At 40.8% G+C, this 18058-nt stretch overlaps 1 protein-coding gene across 1 annotated transcript; it reads right to left on the bottom strand.

Annotated features, from left to right (window-relative positions):
• Window positions 1–16363: 16363 nt before the first annotated feature.
• cdca5 (cell division cycle associated 5) lies at window positions 16364–18047 on the bottom strand. The gene has a single exon (XM_049603016.1). The coding sequence runs from the start codon at window positions 17917–17919 to the stop codon at window positions 17134–17136; it is 786 nt and encodes a 261-aa protein (XP_049458973.1). The 5' UTR covers window positions 17920–18047; the 3' UTR covers window positions 16364–17133.
• Window positions 18048–18058: the final 11 nt, after the last annotated feature.

Below are 18058 nucleotides of genomic sequence, written 5' to 3'. Positions count from 1 at the left end.
ACATTAGTTATAAAGTATAAAGGGTGCTTTACGAGACAGTGGTGCAGAAAGACTGCTCCATAATATTAATATCCTTATGACATCAGGGAACTGGATGTAAACTGTTCAGGATTTATAGTCTGCTCACCAAGAACATGTTCGTCTGTGTCGGTGTGATCGCTGGGACTGCTGCTGCTGGGAGCACTGACACAGACACATGGCTGCTCCTCTGCCTTTTCCTTCTCGTTCAGTTTGTCATTTAAAATAAGGGAATGGAAACAGCACATGAACTGGTATGGTATTAGATGTGTTAGGTTTTTTTTTTTTAAATCAATACTTCCTGGAGAGCTGGGAGGTGTGCACAGCTGGGCCCTGTGGCTCCCCCATGGCGACAGCAGCTATGGATGGATATCAAGTATCACTAAAGAAATGATATGACATTCACAAGGGGCATGTCCCCCTCAGTATTTACAATATGGGCATTTGTCCCCCACAATGAAAACATTAAAGTAGCAAAAGCTTTTTATTCTGACAAAATTAAAGACATTTATAACATAAATTGATGCAGAAAAGGTGAGACTTGGTGCATAAAATAAGTGTTAGATGCTCAAAAATTTCATATGTGTCACCCCTAATGACGAAACCTAACCCCTTGCATACAGACAGTAGTGGAGCGTCAAAGCTTTCATGTCTGCTCAAAATATAAATCAGGCTACATATCAGTGAAAAGCATCTTTTCAAGGCCATTGCGAAGATGCTCTCTGATGTGTTTGACTAATGGTTGGAAGGAACATTACGCCACTGTACTTCAGGGATACCACAGGGATATGTAACAAGCTCTTAATGGAGTATTTTTTAATTTCTCTAGGTTCACCTCAGATTGCCTGACCTGTGACCTGACTCCGCTGATCTCACACTTTACACGCTGTCAACAACAAAACATTTCCAAGCTTCTTTCTAAACATTTACTCCTTTTAAAAAAGCATCCATTATAAACTCGGTTCCTCCACACCTCATGGTGGGACACACACATTCCTCTCTGACCCAGAGGACACACACAGGAGCGTCTTTGTGAGGACAACAGCAGTGAGCAGTGTCCACTAGGGGGAGACACTCCATCACAGACACTCTCAGCTCTGACCGACACCTGCTGTTGTTTCTCTGCTGTGACACCAGGGGGCAGCAGCGTGCATGTGGATCATGTAGCAGTGGTGCACCTAACGGGGGGGACCACCTGGGATCTGTGAGAGGGCTCCCACTGGGATGCAATACATTGTTTTTCATTACATGCTGAATGATATAATACAGTGTTTACTGACCTGCAGGACCGAGATGAATGGGAGAGGTTGTTGGATGATCAACAGGATAGGAAACCAGAAAAAAATACATACCAATGACACAAAATTTTCCCAGACGTTCATTTAATAGTTGCTACATTCTCTTGTGAAAAAATGAAACAGTGAAAAATCTGTAGATTTAAAATGCAATGATGAAGGGGTCGCAAGTTGACATGTCTTTATTTTAATGGGTCACAAGCTGAAACTATAGTTGGGAAAGTGACAGAATGCACCTGGATGGCTGCTTTATATTTATAGTTAGTTAAACAGTTACCTTTTTTTAGGTTTTGGGCAGCTGACCCTCCTTTCCTCACATTATGCAGACATTTTTTTGAGTCTGAACTTGCTTAAAAAGAAAGTGAGAAAGGTCAAATTAGTGGCAACCTTATGGTTTTCTTTAAAATCACTTTATTCTATTTACACATCTTGCAGGATAGATAGAAAGAAAGAAAGAAAGAAAGAAAGAAAGAAAGAAAGAACACATCACAAACATTTGGAAATGAAATGTCCATATTAAATTATATTACATCATTGAATGTTTACTTATCTTTAACACCAAAAATTGATTCCTTTTGGAGACAGTCTGCAGTCTGATGTGGATCCACACTGAAAAGTTTTCTAAAACAACTGTGACATCTTCCTGACTTTGAGTTGCTGCCCCTCTATGAACCCCTTTACATGCAGTTTTCCTCTTTTAATTCCCCTTAAGTATCTTTAAGGTTTGAAACATATGATGTTTATACTCAAAGGCACAGGTTTTGTTTTGACATCAGGGGGAACACATATGAAATTGCTGATTTGGGGTCCTCTACATGAAAACTTTGAGCATCAAGCGCTTTATTTCCTGCATTCTGGCGGATTTTCATGCACCAATTTTTCCCTTTTCTGCATCAATTTATGGTGTAAGTGTCTTTAATTTTTTTAATATACAAATGTCCTTAAAATTCAGACATGTTTTGTGTCTTTGGAAATGTTGGGCTGTCAACTTGAATTTGTGAAACAAAAAAAAAAGTTCTGTGTCTGAGCTATATTTGGCTGCACACACACTAAAAGTCACTGGGTCAGAATTGACCCTGAACACAACACAGGGTTAACATTACAAGAAAAATGCCTGAATCAATGGGATTGAATTTGCTGGTTTAGTTTTTCTTTTTATTACTTTTATTAGTTGTGCTATTTAGCCAAACTAGCTCATTTTAACTGTTTTGTTACTGAATGTTATTAATATGTTTGTCTTTTGCAGTTTTAAATGTCATGTTCACATTGTTTTGTGAAGCTAACGATACATTTGTGACAATTTTAAGGTAAAACTTGAGTTTGTTGTGTCTGCAGCAGCCAAACTAGGTTATTTTAACCACTTTCAATAGGTTAAAACAACCTACTGGTACTAGTTAAATGTGCAGTAATGTTTGTTAGCATCAGCTTCTTCTCACTTCGTACTTTGTATCAGCAAAAATGAACAAAACTTAACGTCCTTTGCCTAAATTCACCCCATCTCTGCCCTGTAATGAGAGCAGCTGGTGATATTTTTGCACATTCATATTTGTGTAAAGCTTTAATTCCTCCTGCTGTGTCATTTACCACTGTGTCTATAGTTTTATCTAAAAGTCCGCTCACATTAAGATTCCTCAGGACACAAGCGGAGGTCGATCTGTGGTCTTGTATTTGGATGCCCTTGACATGAAAAAAGTTTGGGACTCCCCGCTGAAAGCCTCGGCTTTAGCTGTTGTGTGGAGCTTTTGAACACAGATATACATATATACCCTATCATGCTCTCTCTCTCCCCTTCTTGCCTCTGCCTGATGTAGTGTGACAGTGTGCTCGCCCGCAGCACTCTGCTGGCGTGGAAACAATCAGCTTTGACAGAAAGGGGGTGGTGGTGGTGGAGGATAGAGAGAGAGGTAGAGGAGTAGGGAGGGATGAAGGGAGCGAGGAGGGGCGGAGGGTGGGTGGAGGGTGGGGGAGGCTGCGGCCCCGAGGCCTGTGTATGATGAACTGGATAGAAAGACCTGTCGTCAGAGGAGAAACAACACAACCAACACATAGATAGATAGATAGATAGATAGATAGATAGATAGATAGATAGATAGATAGATAGATAGATAGATAGATAGAAAAGTAGCCTAATGTTATAAAAATTCCTGAAAATAATCTTTCTTTGGGAAAATTTGTGTAGATAAAGGCTACATTTACTTCAGCACAACCAGCTCTGTTTCCACCTACAAACCCTCACAGACACTAGTTACTTCAATCAAATTTAAAGTCATGGGCATTTTTATGGTCGAAATAGACACGTGTGTAGGCATAGATTTCAGGGGGGATGTGGGGACACATTTACACCATAAATTGATGCAGTAACGGCACAAATTGCTGCATAAAAACTCTCCAGAATGCAGGAAATTAAGTGCTCAAAATGTTTTGCCCCCCCCCCCCAGTGTTAAAAATAAAACATGCACTTGTGTGTGTGTGTGTGTGTGTGTGTGTGTGTGTGTGTGTGTGTGTGTGTGTGTGTGTGTTTTAATGTATAGAAAGTGTGTGATTTATATTATTATAAATTAAAGTTGTTTTTTTTCTGTTTTCTAAATTTCTGTTCACTAGAAAACTCACACCTGCACTTATGTTAAAATATTCTAAACTGAAAGTGAGAAGTGTTTTAATGCTTGAAATGGACAAGAGTGGGTGTCTTTATGTGTAGAGGTTTTAAATTATTTTTTTGTTTTCTTCATTCCTTTTTTTTGGTAAATGTTGTTACTGTTGTTACAATAATTTTTTAAGATTTTGACCAACCCTAAGTTCAAGCGTGCCATCAAATATGTTATTGCATTGTTTCTACCAATGTCCTTTACATGAAACAATCATTTTTTATCGGTCTGAGATATCTACTATGGGCAGAGCAAAGATTAAAAAAAATCACTGATCTTAGAGCTTGTAAAGAAAGCCATTTGGAATGTTAGATTTATAATCAATTTCACTTATTTTTTCACAATACACTTTACTTTTTAGTAAATCGTTTTGAATGAGTATTTTCGGTAAAATGTGACAAAAGAAATTAAGCTAAATTGGGACATTTTTCAAAAGTGAAACCAGCAGGTTTTTAGCTTACCAGGTGCCATAAAATCATGAAGTATGCTAATATGTGCCACCCTGTAATAAAGACATTTTAGTGTTTTTGTCTCTTAAGAATATTAAGGATGATAAGTCCATGACAGCCCCAATAATCCAAAATTAGCCATCAGTGTTACACACGAATGTCCATTGTAAACAGTATGGCACAGAGGAAACAGACAGAAAATGGCAGAAAAGTTGCATGATCTTTTTAGATTAATAGTTAGGCTACAATAATAACTTAATGAATGAATGACATTGGTACATTGGTTTAACCATTTAAAAAAACAAACATATCTGAATGTGTTATCAGAGTGAGGCAGGGGTCTGAAGGTCCAAATTTTCAAAAGTATTTTACTCTGCAACATACTTTTTCAATCAAAACATAGCCGAGATATATAACAAGTTCTCAAAGTAACACTCGAGGCAGTCTGCAATATTTTAGGTTGTTTTCTTGGTAATCCAAAGTGTCCCAGATTATCTGGCTTCACCCTGTAATTCAAAGAGAAAGAAGGAAGTTCCAATATGGATTACACAGAAGGAAAATGTACGGGTTTAATTAAATTTCCCATTGAATTCAATTATGAATTATCATTTTTGCATTATTTTGCTCATTCCTGCAGACACCAGTTATTGAATTTAAATAATTAGTCATCTCTTCAACAGCAGCTTTAGAAAATGTTCTGGTCACCCATTGTGCTCTCAATTGGCTTAATACGAGCTTCAGTTGAAAACTATGGACACAAACAAGCTTTAATTGACACACAAGACAAAAACAGGTCAAACTCTCCTTCAACATGTGAAGTTTATGAACCAAAACACATAATTATGTGTTCTAACAACCTGTTGAGGGAAACAGAGAACCACTCAGCATTTAAGGCCTCCATGACCTCAGTGTCAGTCGCCCACTTGACTCTCTTGACTAATTCAGTTAAAGCAATCAGCTCCATTATGAGGGCCCCTCTCAAGACGCAGCGTTAGTGTTTGATTCCAGGACTTGAAGCTTGTGTCTGTGTGTGTGTGTGTGTGAGGAAGAGAAGGAGGGGTGTGTGTGTGAGCTGACGGTTCAGCTGCCTCGTCTGCTATAACCAGCTAATAAATATGAAAACAGCAGGTTAAAACTTTTTTATTCGTCCCGTGCCTGAAAGGATTATACCCTTCTATAGAGTCCCGTGAAAAATCCCCCAAACCTCATAATGCCCAATGTTGTCCCATAAAACGGTGTTGGACAAAAGGCAGAGAAAGGGGGCTTTTTCACGCATAAGGGGTTTTCTCAAGAGCACATTGATGGGAGCCCCGGCCTGGACCCGCCCATAGATTATCTGGCTGTCGGTGAAAGCGCGGCTGGGAGCGGCAGGTGCGTGTGCCAGGCACGGGGGGTCGCAGGGGGGCCCCAGTGACCGTGCAAGGGGTGATGAACTATGGAGAATGCTAACGCAGCTGCCGGCAGGAATGTTTGCAGATTGTCACTTCCATTTAACTTGCTCTTTTTCTTTTCTGCCTCCTCCCACCCCCACCCAGAGATGGAGCCGGTCTCCCCAGGTTTCCCCTCCCACTTCCAAACCACGGAGAGATAGGGCTAAACGGTGACACCCTGTCCACAAAAGCGACAAGCGGCTCGGGTCGTCCCCGCCTCGCCGCCGTGAAATTGTGGATTAAACTGATAAGCAGCGAGATTGATACAGATCCCACATTTTTCTGAGCGAGTTTTACGGGACTAAGTGAATGCGGAGCAACTCATAAGGCAGGGTTAACACACTCTTTACCTCCGTCTCACTCTCGCTCCCCAGAGGCCTCTTTCATACAGGTTATTGGATTTCAGGTTCCTGAAGCGCTCACATCAACATATGGCAGTCTGTAGATGAAGCTGAGGCTGCTTAATAATGCAGCTCATGAATTTATCTCTGCAACTTTGCCAAAAAATTAATCAAATAACACAAAGAATGCAAATTGTGTCACGTTGGCCTCTGAGGGAAGCATCACCTCTTATCTTAATTTTCATGCATTTTAAATAAAGTGTGTATTATCACCAGAATTCTTTTATCAAAGGAGATCGTCGTACCCCGTGTTGACCCACGTAGGCTGTGTCTCTGCCTGGAAATGGCCTCTTTGCACCATACCTTGGTGTCTAATCTCTGCCGTCCAAACTGTGTCCCCTTTCCAAACTGTGGCCTAAGGCTATGTGTTGGGTCTGCAACATAATCCCCCTCAAAACTCTGCAGTCCCTGTAATTCCACTGGGGTTTGGCAAAAGTGCAGCACAACGCTGCTTCTTTCACACCATCTTTTCGCAAAAAAGGGATTAATGTCGCCACCATTATGAATAATGAGAATGAATAACAAACAGCCGTCTGTTTATCCCGCACGATTAAATAAAGGAAAGAGTGTCCTTGTGCTTTTTATTGAACGCTCTTCAGGGTGTTTGTGGAGGTGACAGAATGGGATGAAATCGGCGAGTTAAGTTACCATCTGTAGTATTGGCACTGCGTTTATCTCTTAATTATTGTAATCAAACGTATAAATTTAGCTTATGTTTTTGTGTGCGAAGAAGGCAACAAAAGATCAGATTTATACCACAATAAAAATTTAAGAAATTAGCTAATCATGTTCACATGCATAATCGTCGTTGCCCCCCCCACCCCCCACCCCCATGACACTAAGGTGAGGTCCTCTGTATTCTTAAATTAATCTTATTTTATTTTTTGTGAATTTGGGAACCTGGCATTAATTAGGGAGTTACAGCCTGCTAATAAAAGTGTACAAATGTTGGTTCCTTTATATGTTGATTCCAGTATTTTTAGACTCCATATCCAAATCTGAGTACTTCCAGCACTCAAATTTTATTCCTGGCAGAGTGGTGAAGGATTTGATACACCGTTTAAACCTTCATGTTGGGTAATAACATTTACAGCAAGTATAAATGAAGAGTTAACTGAATAAATAAAAAGAGGAAAATACAAAAAATAGACATCATCTTTTGTTTTTTGTTTTTTATCTTTAAGTGGTGCAGGGAGCATTGGAGGACTCATGACTTTAGTATTTCCAAAAATCCTAGTTACGGCCCTGCTCATGAGACAACATACATATATGTTCTTACAATAAATAATTAAACTGAGACAATTTCAATCTAAATAACACACAAAAGTGTTGGTCTTAAGTGCTCAAACTTTCTCTTTAAAGCAACATAGTGGTGAGAATTGCAGATTGCAACCAGCTGAAACTTCTCCTGGTTAGAATTCCTCGACTGTTAATTGTTCAGGAGGTGTTTGTTACCTGCAGCTGAATTATCTGCAGAGGTCTCTTCCCCTCCAAAACACAGCGACGTTTTTTAAAGTAATAAAAACTGAATAAAGCAGTTCCACGTTTAAAAAAAAACAAAAACGGCCCTACACAGAGAGCCTGATGCGAAAAACATAAATGGCCCTATCTAGAGCCAGTGTTTGGTTTGTCCAGTCATACTAGCAACATGGAGGTGCAACATGGTGGACTCTGTTGACGAGGACCTACTCTCTAATGGCTCATTCTAAAGTAATGAAAACACAACAGGTCTTATTTTCAAGAGATTATACACTAATGAGAACATACTTATTTTACTATATTCCATGTCTGCCAGTATATCCCCCTAAATCCTACATGTTGGACCTTTAATTAAATTGAGACCATGTAACTTTGCCTCATGTAGTGGAGCAAGCACCCCATGACCGTTTTCCCCTTTCTTGTCTATCTTATTAAGTAAAAGTAAAGCCTATAAATTGCTCTTAAAAAAAACACAAAAACAAAATGTCTGAGCAATAAAACACAGCTGCTCGATTCCAAAACATTTAGAGGTTTTGCTGCTACTGTCATACATGGTCTGGTATGACCAGTAGATTATGGCAGCTAATGTCAGCTAATTTTAGCTCACATTAGACACATTACCGAGTCAGTCTGCTGGCTGTATGACTGTCTCTACTCATGCTGCCGTTAAACTACATGTACACTGTATATTTTAACATTTGGTATCTTGTAATTGCTATTTATGGCCACAGTGGCTGCTGTTCTGCAAGAGTTACAACATCTCGCTTTAAAGGGTCTTCTCCATATAACTGCTTTAACATTTAACATTCAGTCCACAGCTGTAAATAAGTATCTAGTATCACAACAACAATATATGCAACAATGTGTGTGAGTGCCATTGTTCTTAGCAGAAAAGCTTTATGGTTAACCCTTTGTGGTCAAGGGTATACTTGACCATTTTTTGGACTACTTTTGATTTTACCTTTAAATTTCACCTTAAAAACTGTTTACCTTGCCTTGTTTGGTGTCGGGTTTTTTCAGCACAACCTCATCTGTGTGACTTTACAGTTATTTTTTCATTTTGACATACTGCATTAACACATCGGACCTAAAATCACACAAAGAACACCACCAATAGGAAAGGGGGTGTCATTTTTTTTTTTCTTGCAAGCACTTTTGTTAGAATAGCCAGTTTTTACCGTTTCTTCCCACACCAAACGCGACAACAATATTCAGGAAAAAGCAGGGCGTAGATTGTTTATCATAAGTCTGGTTTTACTTGCCCTATCAACACAATTTAAACTGGTGTATAGTTTGCAGTTCGCACTTTCATCACAAGTTGAAACGGACACTCAGCGAGGCCGCGTCTTGCTGCTATGTCATCTTAAATCGGTCATGTGATTTGGATGCACCGGCGTGCCCGTGGACTCCAGAGGGTTAATGTGACTAAATAAACGTGAAAAAAAATAAATAGAAATGAAAGACACTTTGGTCCTAAGTGTTGACAAAATGTTGTGTTCTCATCTACTGAATTTGCCGCCTCTGTAGCCTTAACATTTCATTTCTGTGCATCTTTTCACACTTTTTGCCATGTTATTCCAGCTAACACCTGACTATAACTGCCAAAATCTACAATGTATCCATAGAACAAGAATCTAGCCTCATGAAAACCACTTATGGGGCAATGTATGAGAGAATGCCCCTAAGAGCAAAGGAGGTGATTATTGTGACCAAATCCATCTAAATAACACAAAAAGTGAATGATTAAAGACAAATGTTGGCCCTGAGTTGACATGTTTCTCTCCTGTATTGTGGCCTGAACATTTCTCCTCAGTATTTTTCCAGCATTAACTGGACGATAATAACTCAGTGCACAGCTGCCAAAATGGACAATTCGCCCAGCAACAACAGTAGCCTCATGACAACAATTTATGGGACAATGTATGAACGGAGAGAAACATTGCTCTTTGACGAAAAAGATGATTATTGTGAGCAAATACACCTAAATAACACAAAGAGGTGAGAAATTAAAGGCCTATTTGGCCCCGAGTGTTGACAAAGTCTGTCATCAGGATATTTTTTTCCCTTGCTTAATGTTTTCCAATATTAACTGGATCATAAGTCAGTCCACAGCTGCCAAACTGGACAATTCACCCAGCAACAGGAGAAGCCTCATGACAAGAATTTAATGACTGATAAGACCTAAAAAAAAAAAAAACCCACACAAACAAAGACACATTTGGTCCAAAGTGTGGACATAATGTCCTTTCAGCATCTTGTTTTTTTCTACACAAAAGACATATTATCTGTCTTATGTGTATCTTTTCCCCTTTTTACCCAGTATTTTCAAACATGCACTGGATCACAACTGGTAATAGGGGATAATTTAAATAAGATGCATTGCTCTAAGCAGAAATAACCTCTGCTCAGTGTGACTACCTCCCATAAAATATGAGGAAAAAGTGTTGACATGAAGTCCTATCTTTATCTCCTCAAAGTCTCTCCTGTGTATCATGACCTGAACATGTCTCCTCTTCACATCTCCTCCTCCTCGCTCAGTATTTTCCCAACACAGACTCCGTAACCACGCAGCTGCCAAAACGGACAACGCAGCTCGGAACGAGGATATGAAAATGAAATATGAAACAGTGGTGTGATAAACTGGTAGATAATCATCTTTTCATTAAACTTTCATCCCCAGTGACTTAAATATTCAAGAGCCCAATTACAGAGCTTGTATCTCTCTCTCTCATTCTCCCTTTACTCTCGCTTTTCTTAACAAGAGCAGTCAGGGGGGAGAGAAGGAGAGAGGAGGCTGAGTGGCTTAAGGGGTGAGCGAGAGCATCATTATGGAGCGGTCACACGGGGGAGAAAGAGGATGACCCCCCCCCCACCACCACCACCACCACCACCACCACTGTCGTCCCTCATGGAGGACAGGGAGCAGCAGGCCTGACGCGAGGCCTGTCCAAACACCGGGAAAGAGGAGGCAGAGATGGAGAGAGACAGACAGGCAGCAGATAGACATGTATGAGTGTGCACCCATGCAGGTCTGATAGATGGATGGATGGATGGAGGGATGGTGGGAGACAGAGAAAGAGACAGACAGAGCTGAGAGGAGTATAGATTTTCCAGGCAGATAGTGGAAAGATGTGTGCATCCTGATGAGTGCCACAAACAGGGCACATGACTCTCTCTTGTCTGCCTGTTTCTGTGTGTGTGTGTGTGTGTGTGTGTGTGTGTGTGTGTGTGTGTGTAAGTGTGTGTCAGTGTATTAGCAGTCAGAGCACTGAAGCCCACGGGCGATTCCTGTGTGTGCTTGCGATAAAGGGAAAAAAGGGAGGAAGTATAACGGGGGGAAGCGGGGCGTGGAGGAGGGGGAGCGAGGGGTGGGTGAGAGAAGAGATGAGGAAGTTGGTTGTGGGGTGGGGGTGGGGGGGGGGTGTATGTAGAGAGTGAGAAAGAGGGAGAAAAAAGAAGAGGAGAGAGGAAAGAGCATCCAGCAGAGCAGGGAGCTTCCTCTGTGCTGTCAAAGCCTCTGGATCATGTCCCCATTGGTCTTTCTCTCTCTCTCTCTCTCTCTCTCTCTCTCTCTCACACACACACACACACACACACACACATGTTCCCTCACCCAATTGCTCCCTTCTCCCTCAAACCAACCCCTCTCCTCCCTCCCTCCCCTCCCCTCCCTCTCATGAAAAGAGTGTCTTGGCAGGGTAATTAAGAATGGCCTCTAAACACAGGAGAATGGCAAGAACGCTCCAGATGAAAGTAAATGATTAAAATAATTACAGGCTGAGAGCTGACGAGCCGGAGTGTGGGGTGGCCGCCGGACATTTGTCGGTAATTAGATAATTAATCTGAATGCAAATGATGAGCCCTAACGAAGCAGTCAAGCTGAACCAGCGACAACTGCCGTGAGTGAAATGTGGGGAGGGAGGAGGGGAGAGGAGAGGAAAAAGCAAGAGGAGAAGAGAGGGGTAAAAAAAAACACATGAATATGAGTGTAAAATATCCAACCTCCCCAAAAAATCAGCATGAACAGACTCAAAAGCAAAAGCCAGCACAAGCAGCAGCAGCAGCAGCAGCAGCAGCAGCAGCATTGTAAATCAATAACTGTTCCTGGCAGCTCATAAACACTCCTCCTACTTCACTCCTGTTTGTAACTTTCAGTCGTAGTGACAAGCAGACATGAATGCCTTGTTAAAAATATACAAAAAGGCAAGCCACCATGTGTTGTGCTCTGCAAAAAAAAAAAAAAAAAAAAGTTGAAAAATGTCTCCTCTCCCAGGGAGCTGAGATGCCAAGTGAAGGGTATGAACATGAAATGGCACCTGAGGAGGAGAAACACAGCACGCTTTGCACACCCTAAAATGCGTGAGCAAATTGTGGATTTACTCGCTCGCTGCTGCACACTTATTATTCCTCTATGTCTCTCTTCCTCACGCACACACTCACAAATACTATCAGCGTGTGTACGTGCTCACAGCAGATGTAAATAACCAACTTCATAGTTTATTCAGAGATGTTTTTTTCATGGTTGGTATAACAGGTGGAGATATACTTGTCAGCATCCTCAAACTACTGTGGATCACTTTAAATTTAAGTAAAGATCTTCAGGGTGTATTTATTCCAACTAATGTTACATTGGTTCGAGAGCTGTTCTGTCTGTATTTTAATTTGGCACTATAAATACAGCAATGATTATAAGGGCTTGAGTAAAGAGCATCTAGAAATAAACTTAAACATCATAATGAACCAACCCAACTGGCACAAGACATCAGTATGAGACATTGGACTCTTATGACAATATTTTAAATGTCTAACAACGTTAGAATTTCACATTGTATGCATGTTAACATTATGATGCTTTGCTAATGTTGGGTTTTGCTCCCCAGACCTTCCATTTTTATTATACGTCAAGATGGCATTGGCATCAGAGGCTCGATAGATACTGGATTTGGTTACTTAACACCTTGACACCAACAAAATAGCAATGTCATCTGTCTTATTCTACGTCAAATTGACGCTGGTGTTAAACCTGAGACGTATAGCTGCAGACATATTATGTTGGTAGCATACACGCCACGTCACTCCCTACAAACCACGCCCACCAGTAGTACAAGCCAAACCAACCATTACAATGGTTATCTGAACCCTGTTATAACACGACACTGTAGTGAATAGACATACAAACAACAGTAGCAATAAATCACTTTGATGTAACTAGAGATGTACCAATACCACTTTTTCCTTCCCGATACCGATTCCGATCCCTGAACCTTAGGTATCTGCCGATACCAAGTACTGATCCGATACCAGCGCGTAAAATAAAAATGGATGGGACATAAATTGTTGTATGTCTCAACTCCTAAAACTCTATGTAAAATATTAAGAAATAAATACATAATAGTATGCCATAAAACTTTTTATTATTATTATTATTATCATTATTATTATCCAGTGTTGACACAGATCAAGACACAAGTTAAAGTGCAGCCACACAATTTGGTAAAAAAAGACATTTTAAAGGCTACAGTAGAATGCTTTTTAAACTCCGCTCCGTTTCCGTTTCGTTTGCCTGTAGCGTGCGTATGCGTAATGACATGAGGCATTACGTGGTATCGGATTGGTCATTGGCTGTACCCGCCGATGCCCGATACCGCATTTTAGGCAGTAATCGGAGGCATTTCCGATACTGATATTGGTATCGGTACAACTCTAGATGTAACCCTTACCTTTAATTAACAGTCTCTCTTTTAACCTGATATTTTAAGTCGCTAATCGCTAACTCAACATTTTTGCTAGGTCTTCCGCTCCTAGGCCAAAGGGCGAAGGGGGCAGATCGTGGATTGACGTATGGTGAGCAGGTCAGGTAGCTGCTCTGGCTGCAGTTATACCTACTTTTTATTCCCATTTCTGACACTGAATTCTGGTCACCCGATGTCACAACGTCAACTCAACCAAATATCAACGTCTCACAAAGTTGGTGACCAGCTGAGAAGTGTCCCCCAGATGTTGTCCCAAGACAGCTGTGAATCTTACAGTGGTATCAAGAAAATAAAATCCTTAATCTAATCTATTGATTGTAAATGGATTAGCAAGTCTGTGTCTACAAGGGCTGGGTATCTTATTGAGTTTTATTACAGATAAAACAATATTGTTTTGGCTTACTTTGTCGAATATCAATGTTTTTCTGCAAAAACCTGTTTCTCATGTAGCAAAAGAAGCCAGACAAGATATTTTCCTAGGTAAATTTAAAAAGACAATTCACTCCAAAATCAAAAATACATCTCTTTCCTCTTACCTGTAGTGCTATTTATCAATCTAGATTGCTCTGGTGTGAGTTGCAGAGTGTTGGAGATATCAGACAGTCATAGAGATGTCTGCCTTCTCTCCGATATAATGGAATTAGATGACACTCAGCTTGTGGTGCTCAAAGTGCCAAAAAAAATAGTTTCGCAAAATCAACAGCAATGTCTCTTTACAGAAATCATGACGCAGTTGCTCAAGATAATCCACAGACCTTGTTGTAAGTAGTTTCATGCAGGACCTATTTTCTTTCTATGCCCACCAACCATATCACCGCGCACAAGGAAGCGTGCATCTACTCATGGAGGAGAGGCTCATGATGATGCAACCGCTGTTGTCACCTCATCATTCTTTATTAAAGGTACAGTCACAGAATGAGGGGACAGAGCTGACTTGACCCTAAGCTGGCAGTGAAGGTAGTAACAGCGCCGAATCAGTGTTTGTGTAAAAGGGACAGCTGGCAGGACGGGACCATGGACAGGACTGATGTGATGTTTAAAAGAATTAATTAAAAGAACAACTGACAGCAGTTACCAGCTAACTCAAAGAAGAACTGCAAATGTCCGCAAACTGGGAAAACAACGAGGTCCTTACCCTCCAAGCAGAGGGTGAGATAAGCCGCCATGTAACAGGGATGGTATTGTTTAGAAAGTACTGCTGATACATGTTGTATGTTCCACAAGAGGCCAATGCCGTTGTTACATGTCACACCCATCATGCCTCTTTTGCTTCCAGGATGCTAGCAAGGACTTCCTAGTGGCCCTATAGTGCAATCTCTGTGTAAAAAGGACTACTAATAGTGATCTCCTCGGCTGAGCTATAACATTAGCTAGCTCAGTGTTGCTAGGTGAGCTAGTAGTAGATGCACACTTCCTTCTGCACTGTAATTCAGGTGGTAGGTGTAGTTTGGCAGACAGAAAATACATGAACATGAAACTGCTCACAACAAGGTCTGTGGATTATCTTGAGTAACTGAGTCATGATTTCTGGAAAGGGACATTGCTGTAGAGTTTTTCAATTCTATTTGTTGGCACTTTGAGCACCACAAGCTGAGTGCCATCTAGTTCCATTATACTGGAGATAACACAGACATCTCTATGGCCGATATCGCTAACACTCTGCAACTCACACTAAAACAATGTAGACTGATAATTCACACTATAGGTAAGTAGAAAAATATTTATTTTTGATTTGGGGGTAAAGTGTCCGTTTAAGTCTAAATATTATCAGATATTGTCAGATTATAAGTGAGAAGAATACAAATCTGAGCACATTGTATTTGTATCAGTTTTCAATAAAATCAAAATAAAATCAAAAGTAGTAGTGCTACAAAGTGCCCCAAAATGTGAAGGTTCAAAACCCCACCCTAGTTGGTGCTTTGATAATACTTTAAATGGAAAATAAGACTAGGTCATTACTGTTTTGATTACACTTTTACATCTTTGAAAAACTCTGTACTCTTAAATAGAAATCATATTAATTACTTCTGTAATCATGTTGAAATTCTCAGAACTCTATTACCATATGTTCCAGGAACAAATAATGAATCAATCAAACTACCAGAGGACCATGTTGGATCTGTAAGACTCCATTCAGACACAGTTAACAAGAGAGAAGGCTGCACATTCAGAGGCAGACATGACGGTTGATAACATCCCCCCTTGTTAGTGCAAATTATGCAACACATCCACTTACACCTTTAAGAGACTCTAGAGGAAAATGTTGTACCTGTCCACCATTCTCATTAAATCCAGACAGATCGCCGGCTCACTCATTCAGTCTGCCTCATCATAATCACCAGAGACCAATGCTGTGTGTAGGAATGTTTGTTTGTCAGCATGCTTGGTGAGCACCTTATTAGGGCCCTGTGCAGGTTATCAGTAATAAGGGGTGCCAGTTCCCCATAAATCTCAGCCATACATATGCAACAGTGACACTTCATAGCTCAGGATACTTTTGGCTGATTATATGAAGATTTTTAATGGCATTGTCTCTGAACTAGTGTGTCATAAGTTAAGCTTGGGCATTACTTGTACGACACAAGCATGTTACTGAGCCCAGATTTAGAGGGTAATTTACTGTTTTGGGCTCCATTCATAAAGGCTGTGTGAAATTTTAAATACTGCAAGTATGTTTTGTGGTTTTATTAAATCTGATGTTACTAAAATTCTCACTGACAAAATCTCAAAATGTGCTGTTTTGGCAGACTAAAGGATTTCTCCTCTAGGAGACCTCTAGGTGTACTTGCAATTCTGGTGATTAAAATTGTATGAATATTTATTTACATACAGGCAAGCAAAAATAAAAGGTGTGTTTTATGTTTAAGAAAGGACAAGTGTAGCATAAAATGAATAATCTAAGAACATTTATTTTCTGACAGTCTTACTCTGAAATTTTACGCCAATTAAATGTGGATGTAAAACAATATTAAAATGGTGATATCCTGGTTACAGACCTCTGAACTGCTGCTCACATTTCTGTTGTTTTTCAATGATAAAAATATTATGAAGAAATACAAAATGCCAAATCAGTCTAGTCAGTTTTCTCCTGATAGATAACAATCCCGTTATAGCTCTCAGATCCCATCATTCAGTCAAATAATGTTTCAAAGTTTACAAGCTACACCTTCCACCTGTGATTACAATAATCATTTTAAACTCACATATTTCACCTTTATGTAACTTGTGTACAACCATCCAGTCTGTGACTTAAAAGTCAATTAAAACAGTCAAAGCCCAATTAAAAACAAACTTAGAAAATGCATGTTTTATCATTCCAAGCTGAATGTTTAACGTGACAAATATAAGATATCTGATCACTGTAAAAAAAAAAATCTGTATACATGCATTGATAATAACAAAAACAAAAATGATGCTTTTGGTTTTACTTGTCTTTCTACTGATCATTTGACCACCTAGTAATGTCCTAACGACCACATTAAGATCATTTAAATGAAGAATCAAACATATGAAACACCATTAATTCACAAAATATAGAGCTGGGAATGTACATAAGGGTGAATGTTTTGAGTATGAGGCACACAGGTAAGTGTTGTCAGAGTTCTTCAGCATGTTAGGAGAACAAAATAACATGCTGCTTCAGTCTTTCCTTCAGTCTCATTATTACTCCACGATCAGCTCAAAATCCTCTGCCTCCTCAAACTCTGCATTCATCTGTGCAGCCAGTGCCTCCAGCTCCGTGCTGCCAATCTCCTGCACCTTCTTCTTCCTCCTCCTCTTCTCCTTCACCACAGCCACTCCGGGGATGTTTAGGTCCGGCTCGGGGAAAGCTGAACCACAGTCTTCCCCTTCCAGCAAAGACGTGAATGAGTTCAGACCAGACAAGGATCCAGACACCTCCAGACCCGTCTTGGATTGATCGACTCTCCGGACAACCTCGGGGGTTTTCAGCATCTCAAAGCCGAACATGGTCTCCCTGGTGTCGGGGCCATTGAAGGACTTGTCGCTGAGCCTGCTGTAGGAGCGGCGCACTTTCTGCGACCACACCGCGTCCTCTGGGTCTGCCGCCGGCTGCTGGGGTTGTGAAGCCGGCGGTGAAGAGGGGAGGATCGGTGACAGAATAGCAGCCTTCTTCTTCTTCTTAGCCGAGGAGGAGCCCCTGCGACTCGGGACAGGATCCGGGGTGGAGACCTTTGGCTTCTTCTGCTGGCTGCTTTCCGATCCGGACCGTCTCGGCGTGTTCTCCTTGTTTTGCTCTGATGGTGCGACTGTTTTTCTGGGTGCTATTTTCCTCACAACGATGGAGCGTTTAACAGCAACAGAGGCCGCCGCCATGTTGTTGTCAGTTTTAGCCACAGGAGGAGAACTCAACCGCGATGACCGTCTTCTCTGAGAACCGTTAAGATTACCAGATTCCGCCATTATGTTTTTAGGCGTCCCTTCGTTCATACTGACCGCCTTCCTTGTACAATAACCGAGTATCCTTGTATTTACTTGACAGTAGGTAGAGTAGTATCGCCACACGGGTGACACAAACAACAGTAGTCCGCTCAAATTGCCCGCCCGAGTCGCGTAGATAGGAGGGAAG

This window comes from Epinephelus fuscoguttatus, linkage group LG17 (genome assembly GCF_011397635.1).
Source record: "Epinephelus fuscoguttatus linkage group LG17, E.fuscoguttatus.final_Chr_v1".
Taxonomy (NCBI): domain Eukaryota; kingdom Metazoa; phylum Chordata; class Actinopteri; order Perciformes; family Serranidae; genus Epinephelus; species Epinephelus fuscoguttatus.
This window is presented reverse-complemented; position numbering and strand designations above follow the sequence as displayed.

Coding starts and splice junctions, on each gene's coding strand:
- cdca5 (XM_049603016.1), bottom strand. CDS start 17,919: ATGAACGAAGGGACGCCTAAAAACATAATGGCGGAATCTGGTAATCTT.